The sequence below is a fragment of the Catharus ustulatus genome, chromosome 3 (genome assembly GCF_009819885.2).
Source record: "Catharus ustulatus isolate bCatUst1 chromosome 3, bCatUst1.pri.v2, whole genome shotgun sequence".
NCBI classification, from domain to species: Eukaryota; Metazoa; Chordata; class Aves; order Passeriformes; family Turdidae; genus Catharus; species Catharus ustulatus.
The window spans coordinates 119,879,808-119,900,891 of NC_046223.1; the positions used below are offsets into that span (position 1 = coordinate 119,879,808).

At 65.7% G+C, this 21,084-nt stretch overlaps 3 protein-coding genes across 10 annotated transcripts; 2 read left to right on the forward strand and 1 right to left on the reverse strand.

Moving 5' to 3' along the window:
- Positions 1-6: 6 nt before the first annotated feature.
- On the reverse strand, positions 7-927 carry OST4 (oligosaccharyltransferase complex subunit 4, non-catalytic). 7 transcript variants are annotated; one of them, XM_033055794.1, is made up of 2 exons: positions 826-927; positions 7-295 (listed from the first exon to the last, which is right to left on the reverse strand). In XM_033055794.1, exon 2 carries the CDS (start codon positions 292-294, stop codon positions 181-183), a length of 114 nt encoding a protein of 37 aa, XP_032911685.1. In that variant the 5' UTR covers position 295; positions 826-927; the 3' UTR covers positions 7-180. The 7 variants fall into 7 exon arrangements, with proteins under 7 accessions (XP_032911685.1, XP_032911688.1, XP_032911692.1 ...); XM_033055797.1 differs by having other exon boundaries at positions 790-877; XM_033055801.1 differs by lacking the exon at positions 826-927 and adding an exon at positions 648-698.
- A 2,626-nt stretch (positions 928-3,553) lies between these two features.
- On the forward strand, positions 3,554-8,531 carry EMILIN1 (elastin microfibril interfacer 1). Its single transcript, XM_033055802.1, is given in 9 exon segments — positions 3,554-4,142; positions 4,144-4,210; positions 4,271-4,479; positions 4,908-5,116; positions 5,202-6,833; positions 7,151-7,258; positions 7,374-7,391; positions 7,684-7,818; positions 8,051-8,531. Coding segments are annotated over 9 exon segments (2,748 nt in total). The 5' UTR covers positions 3,554-4,104; the 3' UTR covers positions 8,383-8,531.
- A 9,481-nt stretch (positions 8,532-18,012) lies between these two features.
- Positions 18,013-20,737, forward strand: KHK (ketohexokinase). 2 transcript variants are annotated; one of them, XM_033055424.1, is made up of 8 exons: positions 18,013-18,229; positions 18,306-18,422; positions 18,605-18,739; positions 19,205-19,277; positions 19,461-19,607; positions 20,146-20,234; positions 20,303-20,460; positions 20,565-20,737. In XM_033055424.1, exons 1-8 carry the CDS (start codon positions 18,114-18,116, stop codon positions 20,648-20,650), a joined length of 921 nt encoding a protein of 306 aa, XP_032911315.1. In that variant the 5' UTR covers positions 18,013-18,113; the 3' UTR covers positions 20,651-20,737. The 2 variants fall into 2 exon arrangements, with proteins under 2 accessions (XP_032911315.1, XP_032911317.1); XM_033055426.1 differs by having other exon boundaries at positions 19,461-19,556.
- The last annotated feature ends 347 nt before the right edge of the window (positions 20,738-21,084 follow it).

The following is a 21,084-nucleotide window of genomic DNA, read 5'->3' on the forward strand; positions in this document are numbered from 1 at the left end:
ACACGGTTTTTGTCGTGTATCATCGTGTTCCTGTTAAAGCTGGTTTGGAAGAAGCTCGGCCTCGCTCCTCTCGGGGCTCCGCCGAGGCACCGTGGGGCAGCCCCGCGGGAGGAGGGAGCGAGGGGCGGCGGGAGCGGCGCCGCTGCGGGGGCATCGCGGGGGGGCTTCACCGGGGCTCCCTCACTCCTGCTTCTTGGGGTTGTTGACGGCCACGTAGTGGTAGAGGACGACGAGGAGGAAGAGCGAGACGCCCAGCATGTTGGCGAAGATGGCGAGCTGCACGTCCGTGATCATCCTGCGGAGGAGGGGGAAACGCACACGGTAGCATCCCGCAGGGACCTGCGGCCCTCACCGCCGAAGCGGCTCCCTCCCACCCGCGTGACTCCCGCTCCTGCCTGGCTCCCCCGGTGCCCCGTGACTCCCGCTCCTGCCTGGCTCCCCCGGTGCCCCGTCACTCCCGCTCCTGCCTGGCTCCCCCGGTGTCCCGTCACTCCCGCTCCTGCCTGGCTCCCCTGGTACCCCGTCACTCCCGCTCCTGCCTGGCTCCCCCGGTGTCCCGTCACTCCCGCTCCTGCCTGGCTCCCCCGGTGTCCCGTCACTCCCGCTCCTGCCTGGCTCCCCTGGTACCCCGTCACTCCCGCTCCTGCCTGGCTCCCCCGGTGTCCCGTCACTCCCGCTCCTGCCTGGCTCCCCCGGTGTCCCGGCTCCCGCTCCTGCCTGGCTCCCCCGGTGTCCCGTCACTCCCGCTCCTGCCTGGCTCCCCTGGTACCCCGTGACTCCCGCTCCTGCCTGGCTCCCCCGGTGTCCCGTCACTCCCGCTCCTGCCTGGCTCCCCCGGTGTCCCGGCTCCCGCTCCGGGCCCGCCGCTCCGACACGTCTCCCTGCGTGCGCCACTTCCGGCCGCGGGGCACGCCGGGAGTCGCCGGGCCCCGGCGGTGACGTCAGAGCGGTGGGCGGGGCGTGCCGCCCTGGGAACGCCCCCGCGCTCCGCCCCCTGGCGGCCACCGGCGGCTCCTTCTCCATACAAGGCGCGGCGCGAGGGCGGGGCGGGGCCGAGCGGCCCCGGGGCTTTCGCGGCTAATTAGCGCTAATGACACTAGTGACAGCTCCTTACAGCTGATGACAGCGGGCGAGCCGCGGGGCTCTAGCGGGAAGGGCTGCGCGGAGACGTGCTGGGGCTCACTGGGCGGTGCTGGGCTGTACTGGAGTGTGTTGGGCTGCAGGGAGGCACGCTGGGGTGGACTGGGATGTGCTGGGGCGCACTGGGGTGGGCTGGGGTCCGTGAGGATGTATTGGTGGTCTCCAGCCGAGGGGTTCCAGCGGGTCCTGTCCCCCTCAGTCCCCATGCCTGTGCCCCCGCTGTTCTCCACGCTCGGCCGCAGAGCCCTGGCACGGTCTGGAGTCCCCTGGGACACGGCAAAGCCACAGCTCCCCACAGCTCCTCCGGGGGCACGGAGGAGGGGACGCCATCCCCCCTTGGGAACGGCCGCGCTGGCACCGGGCCAAGCCCAGCCCCGGGGCCCTCAGCTCCGCGTCCCCTCCCCGGTGTCTCCCTCCCCCGCATCCCCTTCCCCCGCTCCAGCTGCCGGCAGCTGTTTGTGCTTAACCCCCACGCGTGGCTCCCCGAGGGCGGGGGGTTCCCGCGCCCTGACGTCACCGTGGGGCCGCGGCCAGGCCGTGACGTCACCGCGAGGCCGTGACGTCACCGCCCGGTCCGGGAAAGCCATGGCATCACCGTGGACCACCGGGGTGGCCGCGGTGTGACCGCTGGCGTCCCAGTGTCCCCAGTGTCCCCAGCACGGTGCCAGGGCGGGGCTGGGGGCGCAGGGCAGCACCCGCCTCGGTGCTGGCACCGGGACGTGTCCCCGGGCACGGAAAGGGGCACGGGCAGCAGGGACGTGGCACTGCGGGATGTGCTGCGGGTGCTGCGACCTGTCGCCGCTGTGCCCGGCGCGGGGATGAGGTGCGAGGGCACCGGCGCCCGGGGGGACGTGGGGCACGGTGCGAAGCCGCTGCCGGGGCCGGTGCTGGCGGCCGTGGGGGAGCGTGCCGGTGCTGCAGCGGTAGCCCCGGCCGCCTCGCTGGCCGCCCGCTCCCTGGCCCCTTGCCCGGCCTCTCTGGCTGCCCCAGCCCCGGCCCGGCCTAACGAGGAGCAGATGTGGCGGCGGCGGGGCCGGCGGGGGCCGCGGTGCCCGGCGCGGCTGGGGCGGGGGCGCTGCGGGCAGGAAGCGGGGGGCCCCGGGGACCCCGGCGGCGGGCAGCGGCAGCGGGGCGGCTCTGGTGGCGAGGGGCTGGCCGAGAGGCGGCCGGGGGGAGGGCAGAGCCGAGCCGAGCCGTGCCGAGCCGCCCAGAGCTGCGGAGCCGCGACGGGACACCACATGCGGTCCTGAGCAGCGCCGGACCAGGCTGACCGAGCCGAGCGGAGCCGCCCCAGCCCAGCATGGCACCCTGGCTCTGGCCGTGCCTTCTGGCCGCACAGGCCCTGGCCGCCAACTTTCCCCCCCGGTATAGCCTCTACACCGGCGGGGCCGCCCCGCTCGCCCCCGGCCCGGCCGCGGCCCACAGCGGTGCCCGGGCCGCCAGCCGGCACAGGTAGGAGCCGAGAGCACCGGGACGCACCGGGGACACTGCTGCAGCCCCCACCCCGCTGCCACGGGAACCCCAGCACGTGCCACGTCCAGCCCGGGGGGCGACGGGAGGGGCGGCGGGTCCCCAAAGCGGGGGCGTCACCCCCGGGCCCGGGGCGGGTGGGCAGCGGGCGCACGTGGAGGGTCGGGGCCGCCGGTGCAGCGGGGCCGAGGATTGCGGGCCGGTCCTTGCTCGGCATCCACGTGTGGGTCAGCGCTGCCGGAGAGGGGGAGAGGGGCCCGGATCTGCCCGCTCCCCATCCCCGTCCTGTCCCGGGCAGCGTGGGGGCGTGGGGCAGCCCGTGTCTGTGGGTCGGGGCGCAGGGCTGGGGGCGACCCCACGCTGGGTTGGGGTCACAACAAATTCACCGCCGACACATCGGCGCTGCAGCAGCGCGGCCGCAGGGCTGGGGCTGCCCCGGCCCTACGGTGGCCCCGGGGGGATGGCAGGACCTGGCCGCAGCGTGAGGTCCCTGGGGAGGGGCACCTCCGGCGCCGCCGTGGGGCAGGGACACCGTGGAGCCTTCACCTGCGGCTCTGGGGGCTCGGCGGGGCTCCCCACGGGTCAGGGTGTGCAGAGCTCCATCCCAGCGGCTCGGGGAGCAGGGGGTGTCCCCACATCCCGCCTTTTCAGGGGAGCTCTGGTCCCATCCCACGCCTGGGTGGGATCCCAGAGCCCCGGTGGGACCCCAGGGCAGCCCGGGGGTCCCAGGCCTCGCGGGTGCAGGGCTGGGATGGGGGGGAAAAGGGGGGCCGTCGGTCGGCGCAGGAATTCCCGGCGGCCCCCGGGGAGGAGCTGGAATCCAGCCGGGGCCTGAGGGGAACCAGCCGGGCTGACGGGAACCGGCCGCCGCACCGGGGCCCCGCGGCGGGGACCCAGGGCCGGGGGCCGCTCCCCGGGGGGCTGCTCGGTGGAGCTGGGGGGCCCGAGCGGGGCCCGGGCTCCGGGTCCGGACCATATAAGGCTGCGACGGGGTCCCTGCAGCGGGGCCAGGCTGGAGTCCCACGCGGGGGGGCTGGGGTCCCCACAGCCTGTGGCGCTGGGGACACAGCGTGTGTGGCTGCACCAGCTGCTCCTGCCCCAGCGGCACAGAGGGGGCAGGGAACACGGGGTCAGTGATGGGGCAGCATCCCGGGCCGGGCAGCGCAGGATGCGCAGCACGGTGTGATGGGGTGTAAGCACCCTGCTCCTGGCACAGCCCCATCCCTGCAGGGCTCCCGGGAGCTGCAGCCGTTCCTGCAGCTCGCCAGGCACGGTTGAGAGACTGTGGTGGGGCGAGATCCGGCCCATTAACCCATTAACGGCATTGGGCCGTGACGGTGCTACCGGTGGGGCTGGTTGGGCCAGCACAGGAGCGCGCTGGGGGATGCGGGGTGTGGCCAGAGGGGCCGGAGTGTGCTGGGGGATCCGGGCTGTGCCTGGGGGGTGTCACAGAAGGCCGAGGACAGGGGGTGGTGCTGTGTCTCTGCCGCGGTGATGCCTGGTGCCTACCCTACACCAGAACAACACCTGGTGTGTGTGGATGCTGTGCGTGGCACACGCCGGGACGATGCCTGCTGTGGGCTGGGGTGATGCTGGGTCCGTCTGCTAGGGGTGGGATGATACCTCCTGTATGCCAGGAGCAGGCGTGGTGTGTGCCCAGCCCGGCGTGTGCCGTGCTCGGGCCATGGCAGGACAATGCCTGCTGTGTGCCAGGGTGATGCCCTGAGCCTTTCCCTTCGGCAGGAATTGGTGTGCCTACGTGGTGACGCGCAGCGTGAGCTGTGTGGTGGAGGATGGCGTGGAGAGCTTCATCAAGCCGGACTACCAGCCGTGCCCCTGGGGGCAGCTCCAGTGCCCCCGCGTCCTGGCGTGAGTGGGGCCGGGACGGGGCTGGGGGGCTCTGGAGGGGTTCGGGGCGTTCTGGGGGGGCCAGCACAGAGCCAGGGGGAGCCGCGGCCGCGCCGCCGCCACTGGTGTTTACCCACCCTGGGGTCATGTTTACTTTTGCGCAAGAGTCAGTGACCTCACTGTAGCGCCGGAGAGTGACCGGCCACTGTCCCCCCTCCATCACGTGCAGCCAAAACCGTGGGGCACCGCGCAGCTCCCCGGACCAGTACTGGGGTGACACTGGTGTTGGGGTGACACTGGTGACAGGGGGACAGGGCTGGGCAGGCCCCCACCCGCCTGCCGCTGAGCTGGACACCGCTGGGTCAGGCTGCAGCCTGTGCTGGCTTTGGTGCTCCGGGGCAGCCCCACGCCCCTCCTGGCATCCCCCAGCCCCGTCCCCTCTGCTGCAGGTACCGCAGCTTCCTGCGGCCCCGCTACAAGCTGTCCCAGCGAACGGTGTCGGAGCTGGCCTGGCGCTGCTGCCAGGGATACTCGGGTCCGGACTGCAGCGAGGGGCCTTCTCCAGCCTCCCCCCAGCCCACCGGCCGCCCCCCGCCCCGCCCCGGCCGCCCCACGCTCTCTGGCTTCGGCAACCCCCTCAGTGGCCTGGGGGGCGAAGGTAGCGCTGGGATGAGGGTGCGGTGGTGGGGAGCGCGCTGGTGGGGGAACGTGGCCGTGACCGTGACCCTGGCGGTGCACGGCAGGCGGCGGAGACACGGAGAAGGTGCGACGGCTGGAGGAGCAGGTGCGGCGGCTGAGCGAGCAGCTGGAGGAGCTGCGGGCCGGGCAGGAGCCGCCCCGGGCGGCCGTGGAGGGGCAGCCCGGGGGCGAGCAGCCGGCTGACGCGGCCGCCCCCGCCGAGGTGCGGGAGGCGCTGAGCCACCTTCAGCGGCGCCTGGAGGAGCTGGAGACCCGCCTGCGCCGCACCGAGGGCGGCCGGGACGGCCCGGGGGGCCCGGGGGGCCCGGGGACGGCGGAGCTGTTCGAGCTGGAGCAGCGGCTGCAGGAGATGTGCGCTGCGTGCACGACCGGCACCGAGGGGCTGCGGCGGCAGGCGGCCGAGGACCGGGAGCGGATGCGGGCGCTGGAGAAGCTGGTGGGCTCGGTGGACCAGCGCAACAGGGATGCAGTGGAGTCGGTGCAGCGGCACATCAGCAGCCTGAGCAGCCGCCTGGCCCCCGCCCCTGCGGCTCCCCCGTCCCCGGACCTGCTCCGCCGCCTGGCCGAGCTAGAGCGGCGGCTGGAGGGGCTGCCGGTGCCGGCAGCGGGGCCGGGGCAGGGACCCGTGCTGGCGCGGCGGCTGGCTGAGCTGGAGGGGCGGCTGAACGCTTCTCGCGCCGGCCCGTGGCCCTCCGAGCCCGAGGGGCGGCCGGGTGGGCTGCCGGGGCGCCTGGCCAACCTCAGCCGGGCGGTGGAGGGGCTGGCGGCCAGCGGGGCACAGCGCGGGGCCCGCCTGGACCAGCTCGAGGAGCTGCTGGCCCGCTGCGGCCACCCGTGCCCGGGGCAGGACGGGGTGCTCGGCCCCCACCCCCGGCAGCCGGAGGACACCGACGGTCTCTGGGAGAACGGGCTGGCCGGGACCCTGGGCGGGCTGCTGGGGGCGCGGGGGGAGGCGCTGGCCGAGGAGCTGGAGCAGCTCCGCAACCGGACAGGGCGGCTGGAGGCGGCTCTGGGGGAGCTGAGCGGTGACCCCTGCTCCCGGCCCTGCGCCTCGCCGCCCCCCCGGGAGCCGGAGCAGCCCCCGCCCGGCCCCACGGAGCCAGGGGAGCTGGAGGCACCGCTGGAGGGGTTCGGCGTCTTTGGGGGCACGTCGCCCTCGGAGCTGCGGGTGCTGCGCGAGGAGCTGTCGGCAGCGCTGGTGGCCCTGAGCGGGCTCAACGCCACGGTGGAGGGGCTGCAGGACGCGCTGGAGGAGCAGGACGCCCGGCAGCGCCAGCTCAGCGCCGTCACCGACCGCGTGGTGGCCGAGCTGGACCAGGCAGCGGCGGCGACGGAAGCGCGACAGGCCGAGAGCGAGGAGCGGCTGGAGGCGCTGGCCAGGGAGCTGTCGCGGGCCGGGGGCTGCCCCGCAGGGCTGGAGCCACGCGTGGCCAAGCTGGAGGGGGTCTGCGAGCAGCTGGAGGCGGTGGCCGGGGGGCTGCGGGGCGTCCGCGAGGGGCTGAGCCGGCACGTGGCGGGGCTGTGGGGCGCCGTGCGGGACCTGAACGCCACGGCCCGCGGCCACGCTGCCCTGCTGGACAAGGCGCTGGAGCTGCCGTCCCGGCTCGGCGCCCTCAACGCCAGCCTGGGCCACCTGCGCGGGGAGCTGCACCGCCTGGCACAGCTGGAGCGACAAGGTGCGGGGACGCGGGGGACCCGGGGGGCTGCAGGGGGATGTAGGGATGCGGAGAATTATGGGGGTGGGAGATGGGGATATGGTGGGCACCGTGGGGGCTGTGGGGGGACAGGGCACCCCAGGTCTGTGGGGACATGGGGCACGGTGGGAACAGTGGTGGCGGTGTGGGGACACGGGTATGTGGGGACACGGGGTCACCAGGGAGTGCTGGCTGGGCACAAGGCCGCAGGAGGGTCCCGGTTGTGAGGCTGTGGTGTGTGGGGACAAGGGGACATCACACATGGGGCCAAGGCGTCTCTAATGCCCTCCTCCCTGCAGGCCCCCCCGGCCCCCCTGGACCTGCTGGCCCCATGGGCGAGACGGGCCCTCCTGGCCCCACCGGGCCCCCTGGCAAGGATGGAGAGCAGGGTCCCGTGGGCCCCCCCGGTAAGGCTCTGCCCCCTCCCCGTGTGTCCTGACCGTGCAGGTGTGGCTGGACCCCATCCCCGGGGGTCCTGCCCCAAGCTGGCCCTGCAGCAGCCCCTGCTCTTCTTTCCTGCAGGGCTGCCTGGAGAGAGAGGTATGGCTGGGGTTTGGGGTGCAGGGAGGACCGTGGAGGGCGGGGGGCATCTGGGGAGCTGGAGGGGCTGCGGTGGGAGCAGGGAGCAGTCTGGGCTGGCATGGAGAGGCACAGCGCACTGGGTGACTGGGGAGCAGCGGGGACACGGTGGGGACTTGTCAAGGACACTGAGGGGGTGGCTATGGAGGGGTCACGGGGTGTGGCTGCTGGCCTGGGGGGCTGCAGAGGGTACCGGGGTGGCAGAGGGGTGAGGGAAGGGGCACGGGGTGCCTCATGCTGACGCCGTGCCCAGGCGAGGTCGGGGAGCCGGGCTCGGTGCCCCGCGTCGCTTTCTCTGCTGCCCTGAGCACCCAGCGCACGGAGCCGGGCACCGTCCCCTTCGACCAGGTGCTGCTCAACGACGGCGGTGCCTACGATCCCGAGACAGGTGAGAGCCCACGGCACGGCGGGGGTGCTCTGGGGTGCTTTTGGGGTGGTGGATGTTGGGTGGGGGCTGCAGAGCCGGGGGAGCACGATGCCGCGTGTGATGGTGGGCAGGGATTCTCGGATGGCGCGGTGCCTGTCACGGGATGGCCCACGGACCGTGGGGTGCTGCAGGAGATCGGGCTCTGGGGGCTCCAGGGTCCCTGCCGGTCCCTGACCCCCCGTCGGTGTCGCAGGCACGTTCACGGTGCCGGTGCCCGGGCGGTACCTGGTGAGCGCGGTGCTGACGGGGCACCGGGGCGAGGCGCTGGAGGCCGTCCTGTCCCGCTCCGGCCACGGCATCGCCCGCCTGGACTCGGCTGGCTTCCAGCCCGAGGGGCTGGAGAAGGGGCCCGTGGCCGCGCAGGGCCCCAGCCCCGGTGCCCTGGGCGTGTTCAGCCTCCTGCTGCCGCTGGCGGCCGGCGAGACCCTGTGCGTGGACCTGGTGTCGGGGCGCCTGGCCCACGCCCCCGACGAGCCCCTCACCGTGTTCAGCGCCGCGCTGCTCTACGACTCGGACGAGCCCTAGAGCCGCCGGGTCCCCCGCGGGGGCACAGCCAGGCCGGGGGGTCCCCACGCCCTGCCGGGACCCCCACCCCCACCCCGTTATTTATCAGCACCCCCCAGCCCCCGCTGTCCCACGGTCACACACTCCCGCCCCACGCCGCCCGCCCTGGCCTCCCACGCCGCCCCACGGCCCCCGGCCCCCCACTGCCCCCACAATAAAGATGCGGCACCGGGTTTTGTACCCACGGCTCCGGCTCCATCCCTCGCCACGAGGGCACGAGGTGGGGAGGGGCTGGTGGCTGCCAGGTGTCACCGAGCTCCGTGGTGGCCCCAGCGGCGTCATCCCTGTGCACAGCAGGGTGCGGTTGTGGGGAGGGGTTTGGGATGCCCAGCAGTTTGGGATGTCCAGCAGTTTGGGATGTCCAGCAGTTTGGGGAGGGGGTTTGGGATGTCCAGCTGTTTGGGGAGGGGGTTTGGGATGTCCAGCAGTTTGGGGTGCAGATTTGGGGATGTCCAGCAGTTTGGGGAGGGGGTTTGGGATGTCCAGCACTGTGGGGAGGGGTTTGGGATGTCCAGCTGTTTGGGGTGGGGTTTGGGATGTCCAGCAGTTTGGGGTGCAGATTTGGGGATGTCCAGCTGTTTGGGGAGGGGTTTGGGATGTCCAGCTGTTTGGGGTGCAGATTTGGGGATGTCCAGCTGTTTGGGGACGGGGTTTGGGGATGTCCAGCAGTTTGGGGATGTCCAGCAGTTTGGGGAGGGGGTTTGGGGATGTCCAGCAGTTTTGGTTGTGGTGTGACAGGGATGGACTCGGGTTCCAAGGAGACTGGGAGGTGCTGGGAGCTGCCAGGTGCTGTGGTCGTGTCCTGGTGTGCTCCAGGGCACCCTGTCCCCCCAGGTGCTGTGTGCCCCCAGGTGATGGGGGCTGGAGCTGGTGGGGCTGCAGAGAGATCAGGATTTGGGGCCAGGCAGGGGGGGATGTGTCCGGCCCCATCTGTGCCCTAACTGCCATGGGAGCTCAGTAATGGTGAGGCTGGGACTGAGCCTTTTGTCCCCAGGTGCTCTTGACATCTTCAGTGCCATCGTCAGGTGAGCACCAGTGCCACTGTCTGTCTGTCTGTCTGTCTGTCTGTCTGTCTGTCTGTGCCTGGTTCTTCAACAGTTCATTGTAGGGTTGGTGTGGGATGGGGTCAGAGCGTGGTCGTTGTGGTGTGCAAAAAATGTGTGAGAAAATATCATCAAATCCCAGGGTGGTTTCAGTGAAAAAAAGACCCCCAAATCCCCCCAGTGCCACCCCTGCCATGGCAGGGACACCTCCCACTGTCCCAATTCCCAGTGTCCAGCCTGGCCTTGGGCACTGCCAAGGATCCAGGGGCGGCCCCAGCTGCTCTGGGCACCCTGTGCCAGCCCTGCCCACCCTGCCAGGGAACAATTCCTGCCCAGGATCCCAGCCAGCCCTGCCCACCCTGCCAGGGAACAATTCCTGCCCAAGATCCCAGCCAGCCCTGCCCTGTGGCACTGGGAGCCATTCCCTGTGTGCTGTCCCTCCATCCTTGTCCCCAGTCCCTCTGCAGCTCTCCTGGAGCCCCTTCAGGCCCTGCCAGGGGCTCTGAGCTCTCCCTGGATCCTTCTCTAGGTGGACATTCCCAGCTCTCCCAGCCTGGCTCAGAGCAGAGGGGCTCCAACCCTTGGAGCGGCTCCATGGCTCCTCTGGTCCCACTTTTATCAGTTTAACTTTAGGATCAGTGGGATCCTGCTCACAGCAGGAATCTTTCTGGCACTGCACATCCAGGATTTCATTCTGTCCTGCTCTGGGGCAGCAATTCCCAAAGTGAGCAGAATCTCTGGGAAGTTCTTTCTCTGGGATGGCATTCCCATTGTCAGCAGAAGGTGGAGACCCAGAGCCACGACAGCAATTCTTGGAGGGGAGGGAGCTGAAAACTAGGAAGGGCTCAGTCTTTCTGTGTTGTCCCTCCACTGTGTCCACTTGGAGGATTCTGTGTCCCACCCTGGGATCGCCCCTGGGCGATGACGGCTCTGTCCCTCACAGCCCGTGGGATGCAGAGGGAAGGAGAGATTCCTGCTGTGACTTTCTAAGGTTTACCAGTCCTAGAAGGGTCATTGTCTTCCTAGCCATGAGAAGGAAGAGTTTGACGAGGAAAATGGGTGAGAGTCCTCCTACAACTCCTAGAATCACAGAATCATTGATTCACGGAAAAGCCCCTGGCACCATCGAGTGTTCCTGAGCACTCCCCAGCGCTGCCCAGGCCACCACTGACCCTTGTACCCAGCGCCACATCCACAGGGCGTTTAAACTGCCCTAGGGATGGGGAATCCCCTCCAGCCCAGGGCTGGACAGTCCTTTCCAGGCAGGAATTGTTCCCTGTATCCAGTGTAAACCCTCCTGGCCCAGCCTGAGCCCATTTCCCCTTGTCCTGTCCCTGTTCCCTGGCAGCAGAGCCCGACCCCCCTGGCTGTCCCCTCCTGGCAGGGAGTTGTGCAGAGCCACAAGGTCCCCCCTGAGGCTCCTTTTGTCCAGGCTGAGCCCCTTTCCCAGCTCCCTCAGCCTCTCCTGCGGCTCCAGCCCCTTCCCAGCTCTCTCTGGTGCTTCTTGTGCTCTGTGTCCCTCCAGTGCCATGGGGCTGTGCTAAGCCGGATCATTGTCACGGTCACTGGAGGGTTAACTCCCCTCCACGGCCTGGGGATGGGCAGGGCAGCGCTGTGGGGTCCTGCAGGCTCCTTTCGGCAGGGCAGGATGGGGCTGAGGCACTTGAGGAAGATTATCCATTATCCATTATCCATTACCCATTAACCTTTATTATCCAAGAGTTCTTTCCAGCAAGGTGGACAATGAACCCACCGAGGAGGGGAGGATCGGCTGACCTGGATGTGCTGTGTCTGCAGATAACCTGGGGAGGGAGAGGGGTCCTAATTATCCCTGATAATTCCTCGGGGCTGACGAGTTCCTGGGGATGGGAGGGAGCCCAGGTGCGCAGGGATGTCCCAGCTCGGTAATGCCTGACACTGTCATCCCTGGGGGAGAGCTGGAATGATCAGGTGACACTAAACCCTCAGGTTGGAATGTTGGACACTTTACTGACTCCAGGCATTCCTAGGAGCCAGCCTAGCACAGCGATCAGCACACCCTGACCCCAGGAGCCTGACCTGAGCACAGGGCTGGGGAATGCGGGAGCCGTGGGATCAGTGCTGGGGCTGGCATTTCCAGAGCTGCAATCCAAGACATCCAGAGCCTCACTCCTGTGGTGCAGAGGCACCGTGATGGTGACTGCAGAGAAAATACCCAAACGCTGACAGCACCCCAGTTCCGAGAGAGGGAACAGCCCTGTTCCTCCCCTAAATTGAGATTAACAAATTACTCGTGCCAGGGCAGCGCACCAGGAGTCCTGGCACGGGGAGCAGCAAAGGGAGCTCTGGCACCAGGCTCTCCTATCCGTGGGATTTATTGGCACAGATCAATGACAGCGCCTCGTGCCCCAAAAGAGGGACCCAGGGGATTTCATGGAATCACAGAATGATTTGAGTTGGAATGGACCTTAAGTCAGGGATCGCTGGCTCCTGCTGTGTCTGCACAGCATCCCTGCAGGCCCCAAACAGAGCAGGACTGTGACAGGGCAGGAATTATTATCGCCTTTAAATCACAAAGGATTCTCAAAAGTCATTCAATATCAACTATTTGGCCATTCACATGCTGGGTCAGGCAGTGTCCATCCAACAGCTGCTCCCAGCTGGGACAGTTCCTGGCACAGCCAAGGTGCTTCCTGAAGAGTCTTCCTGTCCCAAGGACCAGCACAGCTCAGCAGTGTGAAATGCACCCTGTGCAGCCCCATCTCCAGGTGTAGCTCCCTCTATCCAGGCTTTTCCTGCCCCGTGTCCGTGGGGAGGGCTCTGCCCAGCCCGATCCCTGCCGCCAGGAATCGCTCCCAGCACGGGGAGCATTCCCAGAGCCTGCACTGCTGGCTGGGAGCGGGAGCTGCAGCCAAGGTTTATCAGAGGAGCTCTGCTGCTGAGGGGCAGAGGGGGTCTCTGGCTTTCTGAGCTCCTCAGAGCCCTGCCGAGGCTGATCCAGCCTCAGATCCTCAATGGTTTAAGGAACTTTGTCCCATGGGATTAAAGGCTGCAAAGCAGCTGTGTTTGTGTAAAATGAATTATTTATTATGACAGATGATTGGATGAAAGCTCTCAATCAGAAGTATTTACTACACAGTGTAAAAGCCAAAACTACTTTGTGGTGTACAGTACAGTGTAGTATAATGCATTATATTATAATTACATCAATTATATTAAAGCAATTACACCAAAGCAAGCAAAAAGAAGCAATTATTAAGCAGAGATTGATGTGACTCACCACCCCAGGTGGGCAGGTCTCTTGCTCTTAAATACCCAGGGAGTATCCTTGGAGGGCGTCTGCTTCTCCGGGGAGAAAACCATGCACACACTCCAAGCAGGAGAAGCGACCATCCGAGGGTGGCTGGACTCTCACAGTCTGAGGGGATGTGATGCCAGTCACATGTCTCCAGGCCAGTTTAGCAGCTCATTGACCAGCGCAGAGCATCCTCCTACACGGCTGGAAAGGGGAGCAGCCCCAAGGCTTCCCTCTGACTCCAAGCCCAGCCTGAAAACTGAGAATACCTGGCAAGTTAGGCAGCCCTTTGTGATTTGTTTTTATTTTTTGGGGCAGTATAAATGACTAAATATTCCTTGGCTTTCCCCCAGTTCTCCGTATCCATCACCATTTTGAGTTGTCTCTAATTCCCCCTTCTCTCTCCTGCTGGGTCCCTGCCTTGCTCTGCTCGCTGCTGATGCTCTCCACCATCAGACACAGCCCCCAGGCTGGCTGGATTCCAGAGGTTCCTCCTCTCCAGCCCCTTCCAGGAGCCTCCTGTGTGGCACTGGAGCTGCTGCCACTGCACCTGGAGCACCTGTGGCCCCTCTCCTGGGCCCCCATCCCTGTGGTTCCTCTCCACAAGGGATTTTCTCTCAGTCCTTGGCTGCCTCAGGTTCAGTCAGTTCTTCCAGCCCAGGGATCTGCAGCCAACACAATCCCACACCTTGTGCACGTGGGAGCTTCGTTCTGCTCTCTCTGGATGTGTCACTCATTGTCTCATCCCAAATATGAAATTTCCCTTTCCTTTTGGCCCAGCTGAGGTGTGGATGGAGATGCAGGAAAGGACAGACAGGAGCCAGCTCCTCAGAGCCCACTGGCACAGGAATTTTGTACCTTGGTACCTGGGTACCAGTCTATCAAGAGCCGAAATTCTCTGCAGATTCAAGGGGTCGTACCTTCAACCACAAAAAAAACCACAGCAGAACTTCAAAAGCATTTTCTCATTTGCTTTTCTTTTTTTAAAATATCACAGGGCTTCCTTCCCTCCTCCATGAAGGGGCCACACAAATAATTAAATCATCAGCCACCAGAACCCCCTTCCTGCTCGGGGAGGACTCTGGACCATCCTCTTGGAAGGACATGAAACAGTTTCCCCCGAGTTAATATAAATAAATTAATTTTAAAATTGAAGCAGTTTCCTGTCGCTGTGCCAGTGAAGCGAACCAGGCAGAGGTGATGCCTTCAGTTATGGACAGAGCACAGCAATGCCTCAGGAACCACCACACGTTCTCCTCATCATGAAAAAAGTCTTTCAAATATCTTCTCATACAGAAATTTGCATGTAGGAAAATGTACTTTTAGGAATAGTTTATGGAAACACAGAATAACCACCATTACAAGCACAGTAATTACAGCATTACAGTGCACAGGAATCTCACAGAGATATAAAAATGAAGCAGTTTCAGTGGTCCCTGCCCTCTGGAGAACCTGCTCCTGGTGCAGGATTTCAGCTCTGCACCCCAACACCCCACTCAGACAGGAACAGAGAGCGCAGGTTGGGATGGGGTCGCTCTGCCCTCCCTGAATTCCTCTTTTTGGGGAGACCCCAGGTGCACAGAGCAGCCCCCCTGTGTGTGTTCGTGCTCCAGGCGCGGTGTCAGGGCACCGACTGCCTCTGAAGAAACTCTTCAGGTGCCTTTAGGGAATTACCAGGCATTGAGCATTGTCTGCAGCACGTGATAGAGCCCGGATTTTACACAATTTCTCTCTTAATCTCCTAAAATGCCTCAACAGCTCTGCCGTCAAGCTTTTCTCTCTCTCCTGGGTCGGTGAAGCCTCAAACCATCCCCAGCGCTCCCAGCTGCACAGCTCTGGCCAAGAGTGTCCCCTTGCAGTGATGGATATACCAAAAACAGTCCAAAAAAAATCCCCTTTAACTTCAGCCCCCGTGCACCTCCCGAGCCAGCCCAGATGGCTCCGTGCCCTCCAAGCCCTCCCCTGCCTCCATGGGCACCCTCAGCCCCCTGCACACCTTGGGTGAGACCCCAGATGCCCAAATTTCCCCTCTGGCTGCTGGGGCCGTGCATCCGCACTCAAACCACCGCAGGAATTTTCGGATTGTACAAAATGCTGCACCCGCAGGCGGACCGGGAGATTTGGAGCAGTTTAGGCACAGATCCTGATCACTGACATTGAACCTGCTCACTTTGGGCTCCTCCTGGCTCCAGCAGAGCTCACCCAGCAGGCAGGTGGGTGTTTGGAGCAGGGAGGGGATGGCCCAGTGTCACACCGGTGTCACCAAACTGCCACTCCACTTTCCTGTGGGAGCACCCGGAGCTGCTCCAGCAGCCACACCTGCCCCGCTGAGCCGGGAGCAAAGTCCCCTGCAGACACAGCACCCACCCTCCCCTGCCCCAGTGCAGCCTAGAGGCCTCATCCTTTGATTAATTGAATCATGGTTCATTAACGGAATCTGAAATTAACAGTCCGAGCTGGTGCCCCCAAGGAGGGACCCCAAAGAAAGGACCCTGTGGGCTCTGACCCCTCCCACTCTGGACACAGGAAAGCCTGGAGTCCTTGCTCCTGCTGTCTCCGAGTGTCCCCAACCCGGGCCACAGGTCCCCAGCCTTGGCCACAGGTCCCCGGGCCTTTCCTGTGCCGAGGGTCGGCAGCTCCAGCCCCTCCCGGGGGCTCCCACCGATGGCTCAGCCCGGAGCTGCCCCGAGCTGCTGGTGCTGAACGAGCTCAGGGGCCGTGTCCGTCTGTCCTGGTCCGTGTGTCATGGGGGGTGGCGTGTGTCTGTGCACCTCTGTGTCCCTGTGTGTCCGTGTGTCCATGTCCGTGTGTCCCTGTGTGTCCATGTCCGTGTGTTCCTGTGTGTCCATGTCCGTGTGTCCATGTCCGTGTGTCCATGTCCATGTGTTCCTGTGTGTCCATGTCCGTGTGTCCCTGTCTGTCCCTGCGTGTCCGTGTGTCCGTGTGCCCATGTCCGTGTGTCCGTCTGTGTCCATGTCTGTCACAGTCCGTACAACCTGAGCGGGACCGCGGGGTGCAAAGGACAACAGCAAGAGACCGAGGTTTTGTTCAGCAACAAGCAACAAAGCAATTTATTGAGGGTCAACAATCCAGTTTTGGGGTAATGGTGAGAGGGTGAGAGATAAAAGGGTGACAAAGTAGGGAGGGAGAGAGAGAGACAGAGAGACAGAGGGACAGAGACAGAGACAGAGGGACAGAGACAGAGACAGAGGGACAGAGACAGAGGGGCAGAGAGACAGAGAGAGAATAGGGAGAATAGCTACCAACAGGTGGGACGTCCTCGGATCATGCGGCGATGTCTTCCATCCGTGGGGAGAAAGAAGTCTCCAATTTACAGGTAATTGCACAGGTGATTTATAGCCAGCAGTGAATTTTATTTCAAGCATAATTTGCAAGCAGGCAGCTTTGTGAAAGTTTTCTATGAGTTGGTTGGGGCTACCAGTAAAAGCTACAGGGTCTTTCCTTTCCAAGGGGTTGAGCCCCCCTGCCCAATAAGCTGTGTGCTGAGTTAGGGACCATGAGCTGTGTTTGTCTCCCATTGTTACGGAAACCCCATGTCCCCAGTACCCACTAGTTACTTGTTCTGACAGTTCAGTAGCAGTGAACAGGATTTCTTTAGTGGTTACTTGTGGGTTAAAAGCCTCAACATCAATCCAACTGAATTCTGGTTTAATTACAGGTATTAAGCTAGGGCAGCAATGTTCCCCACGATTTCTCATCAGAGTTAGTTCTTTTTGAGGATTTATTTGATTAATTTCCTTCTCCTCTGTTTCTATTGGTGAGTCAGAGTGTTTTAATGTTTGGGGATGTTCTTGTCTTAGGGAGGCTTTTAAAAAATTATTGTTATCCCTTAAAACATGATTTTTACTCCTTTCTTCATCTAATTGTTTTTGCAAAATTTCCACTAAATTTTGTAGAGAGTCAATAATTGTTTTTTACTCACTTCTTCGCCTAGAGCGAGTTTCTACAGCTGCTCCCAAAACTGAGCAGGGAATGTGTCCCTGTGTGTCCGTGTGTCCATGTCTGTGTGTCCCTCTGTGTCCATATGTCCCTGTGTGTCCCTGTGTGTCCATGTCCGTGTGTCCCTGTGTCTGTGTGTCCATGTCCGTGTGTCCCGGTGTGTCCCTCCCCTGTGTGTCCATGTCCATGTGTCCATGTCCGTGTGTCTCTCTGTGTCCCTGTGTGTCCGTGTGTCCGTGTGTCCCTGTGTCCGTGTGTCCATGTCCGTGTGTCCCTGTGTCTGTGCGTCCCTGTGTGTCCCTCTGTGTCCCTGTGTCCCCCCGTCCCCGTGTCCCGGTCCGTGTGTCCGTGTCCCCGTGTCCGTGTGTCCGTGTCCCCGTGTCCCCGTGTCCGTGTGTCCGTGTCCCTGTGTCCCCCCGTCCCCGTGTCCCGGTCCGTGTGTCCGTGTCCCTGTGTCCCCCCGTGCCCGTGTCCCTCTGTGTCCGTGTGTCCGTGTCCCTGTGTCCTCCCGTCCCCGTGTCCCGGTCCGTGTGTCCGTGTGTCCGTGTGTCCCTGTGTGTCCGTGTGTCCATGTCCCTGTGTCCCCCCGTCCCCGTGTCCCTGTGTCCGTGTGTCCATGTCTGTGTGTCCATGTCTGTGTGTCCGTGTCCCTGTGTCCCTGTGTCCGTGTGTCCGTGTCCCCGTGTCCCCCCGTCCCCGTGTCCCTCTGTGTCCGTGTGTCCGTGTGTCCGTATCCCCGTGTCCGTGTGTCCGTGTCCCTGTGTCCCCCCGTCCCCGTGTCCCGGTCCGTGTGTCCCTGTGTCCCTGTGTCTGTGTGTCCATGTCCGTGTGTCCCCCCGGTCCCCGTGTCCTTGTGTCCGTGTGTCCCTGTGTCCCTATGTCCCTGTGTGTCCCTCTGTGTCCCTGTGTCCCCCCGTCCCCGTGTCCCGGTCCGTGTGTCCATGTCCCTGTGTCCCTGTGTCCGTGTGTCCCTGTGTCCGTGTGTCCGTGTCCCTGTGTGTCTGTGTGTCCGTGTCCCGGTCCGTGTGTCCGTGTGTCCATGTCCCTGTGTCCGTGTGTCCCTGTGTGTCCCTGTGTCCATGTCCGTGTGTCCCTGTGTGTCCGTGTGTCCGTGCCCCCGTGTCCCCCCGTCCCCGTGTCCCTCTGTGTCCGTGTGTCCATGTGTCCGTGTCCCCGTGTCCCCCCGTCCCCGTGTCCCGGTCCCGCCGCGCGCGCGCCCCGCGGGGGGCGTGGCCGGCCCGTCCCGCATGGCCACGCCCCCGAGGGCCCGGCGCGGCGGCGCGCGCTGATTGGCGGCCGCGCGAGGGGGCGGGGCCAAGGCTCGGCCGGTGCCCGGTGGGCTCTGACCCCGTCCCGGTGCCGGTGCCGGTCCCGTTCTCCGTCCCGGCCCCGCTCCCGCAGCGCAGCGGCCCGGGATGGCGGCAGAGGCGGGCGGCGCCGCGGGGCAGCGGCGGATCATGTGCGTGGGGCTGGTGTGCCTGGACATCATCAGCGTGGTGGAGGCTTTCCCAGCCGAGGATTCCGACACCAGGTACCGCCAACGCGGGGGGCTCCTCCGGTGTGCCCCGAACCGGCCCGGCGCCACCGCAACCTCTGCTCCCCCTCAGGTGCCTGTCCCAGCGGTGGCAGCGGGGCGGGAACGCCTCCAACTCCTGCACGGTGCTGGCACTGCTGGGAGCCCCCTGCGCCTTCATGGGCTCGCTGGCCCCGGGCCCTGCCGCTGAGTAAGTGGGGTGCGGGGACTCCCGGGACACCGGGCCGACCTGCCCTGACGCTTCATTGGCCCCTTGGTGCTCGACCCTCGGCGGGGCCGTGGGTGCCCGGCTGCCCGCCCGCCTCCGCCGCCAGCACCGGCACCTGCCGCTCGTTCCCGTGCGCCCCTCACGCCGCTCTCTGCGCCCCAAAGCTTCATCGCGGCGGATTTCCAGCGCCGGGGTGTGGACACGGCGCACGTGGCCTGGCAGCCCCGCGGAGAGGTGCCCTGCGCCTGCTGCATCGTCAACGCCAGCAGCGGCTCCCGCACCATCGTCCTGCACGACACGTAAGGGCCGCAGCCCCCGCGCTGTGCCAGCTCGGTCCCAAAGGTCCCTCCCGCCGCCTGCCGGGGGCTACCGAGGGCCAGATGGGGCCACTCGCCGTAATCCCGCGCACGCTGTCACCGCCGATGGTCCCTGTCGCCTCCGGTGCCGCTGCCGGGACCGGGGTGGTGTCTCTCCGGAGCGCAGGACAGCAGCACGGGCCGTGGGGATAACCTGGCTCCCGCAGCCGTGCCAAAGGGTCAGGGGCTGTTAGGCATGGCTGACCCCCAGGCCAGCCTGGCGCTGGCCAGCCTGGCGCTGCCCTTCGCATCCAGCTCGGGGCACACGCCGTCATTAATGATTCACCCGGGCAGTGCCTCCTCCGGGACCTCTGTCCCGGTGGCGTGGGGCCCTCCACGGCCCCTGGAACTGCCCCTCACCCCGCCCGCGTGGGGGGTCCCCATCTCCCCCCGACCTCCGTCCCACAGGAACCTGCCGGACGCCACAGCCCGCGACTTCGAGCGGGTCGACCTTTCCCAATACAAATGGATCCACTTCGAGGTGAGCCCGAGGCTCGGGGGGTTCTAGGACCGGGGGGATCCCTGGCACTGGGGAAAATCCTTCAGACCGGAGGGAATCCCTCGCTCTGGGGGACAACCCCAGTGGGAGAGCATCCCCGGGGCCGAGGGGCGTCCCGGGACTGGCGATTCCCCGGTGATGCCGGAGCCGTGCCCGTGTCCGCAGGCCCGGAACGCGGCGGAGCAGAGCGCGATGCTGGAGCGGGTGGAGCGGTACAACCGGGCAGCGGCGCCGGGGCGGCGGGTCCGGATCTCGGTGGAGGTGGAGAAGCCGCGGGAGGAGCTGCTGCCGCTGATGAGGCGGGGACAAGTGGTGCGGGACGGGGCCGGGGCGATGGGGCGGGATCGCCTGTCCTGATCACCTCTCCTGATCCCCTCTCCTGATCACCCGTCCTGATCACCTGTCCTGATCACCTCTGGCCGTGGCCAAAGGTGGGGCGGGGGCGAGCTGGGGACGGGAGTGGTCAGATCTGCAGGGGGCTCGGCCCGGCGGGAGTGGTCAGATCTGCAGGGGGCTCGGTCCAACGGGAGTGGTCAGATCTGCAGGGGGCTCGGTCCAACCGGACTGGTCAGATCTGCAGGGGGCTCGGTCCAACGGGAGTGGTCAGATCTGCAGGGGGCTCGGTCCGACGGGAGTTGGGAGTCCTGGCCCCAGGGAGTCAGGCCTTGGGGGGTGCAGGGGTGGGGATTTGGATCTAAGGGTGCAGGCAGGGTCTGGGGACCACAGCTGGGGTCTAAGGGTGTGGTCAAGAGGTGCAAGCAAGGTCTGGGGACGCCACCAAGGCACAGGGCTCATCCCACCTGGCTGGGGGTACCGGGGGCTGCCCCCCGCCCCAGCCCCTCTCCCACAGGTGTTCATCAGCAAGGACCTGGCCCGGCACTTCGGGTACAAATCGGCCCCTGAAGCCTTGCAGGGAATGCGGGGGCGCATCCAGCCAGGGTAGGGGGGTCTCTGAGAGGGGCTGGGGGGCACACGGTGTGCCCCAGACCCACCTCACCCTCCCCCAGGGCCACGCTGATCTGCGCCTGGGCTGAGGAGGGGGCTGACGCCATGGGACCCGACGGGGAGCTGGTGCACTCGGACGCCTTCCCCCCAGAGACCCTCGTGGACACGCTGGGGGCTGGGGACACCTTCAATGCCGCCGTCATCTTTGCGCTCGCAGAAGGTGGGCACAAACACGGCACGGCCGCAGCGTGGCCATGGTTCGGTTTGGCACGGCCACGGCACAGCCAGAGCACGGCCACATCTCATCCTGGGCCCCATCCCCAGGGAGGAGCCTCCAGGACGCCCTCACCTTCGGCTGCCGGATCGCGGGCAGGAAATGTGGGATCCAGGGCTTCGACGGCATTGTCTGAGCTTGTGCCTGGAGACCTCTGCACCCCCCAGGCACGCCACATCTCCACTGCACCCAGCAACCCCCCAATAAACCCCCATGTGCACCAGTACTGCCTCCTGTGTCCCCTGGCTGTGCCCCCTCGCCCTGGCTGGGGTCCCACCGCCCCTGGGATGCACTGAGCACAGCCAAGGTCCCCAGCAGTGCCTCTATTTCTCCATCTGATGCATTACAGAGGAGAGCACACGACCCCAGCCCTCCTTGGCCCCGGCAGGCTGGGCACTGGGCATCCCCCCGTCACTGTGTGCCCTGAGCAGGGCAGGGAGCAGCCAGGCACTGCATCCCCCCGTCACTGTGTGCCCTGAGCAGGGCAGGGAGCAGCCAGGCACTGCATCCCCCCGTCACTGTGTGCCCTGAGCAGGGCAGGGAGCAGCCAGGCACTGCATCCCCCCGTCA

Excerpts from the sequence above, each read along its gene's own strand:
- OST4 (XM_033055794.1), bottom strand. The coding sequence starts at position 294 with ATGATCACGGACGTGCAGCTCGCCATCTTCGCCAACATGCTGGGCGTC.
- KHK (XM_033055424.1), top strand. The coding sequence starts at position 18,114 with ATGGCGGCAGAGGCGGGCGGCGCCGCGGGGCAGCGGCGGATCATGTGC. Across the intron at positions 18,230-18,305 it reads GCCGAGGATTCCGACACCAG|GTGCCTGTCCCAGCGGTGGC; the intron begins GTACCGCCAACG and ends GCTCCCCCTCAG. Across the intron at positions 18,423-18,604 it reads GCCCCGGGCCCTGCCGCTGA|CTTCATCGCGGCGGATTTCC; the intron begins GTAAGTGGGGTG and ends TGCGCCCCAAAG.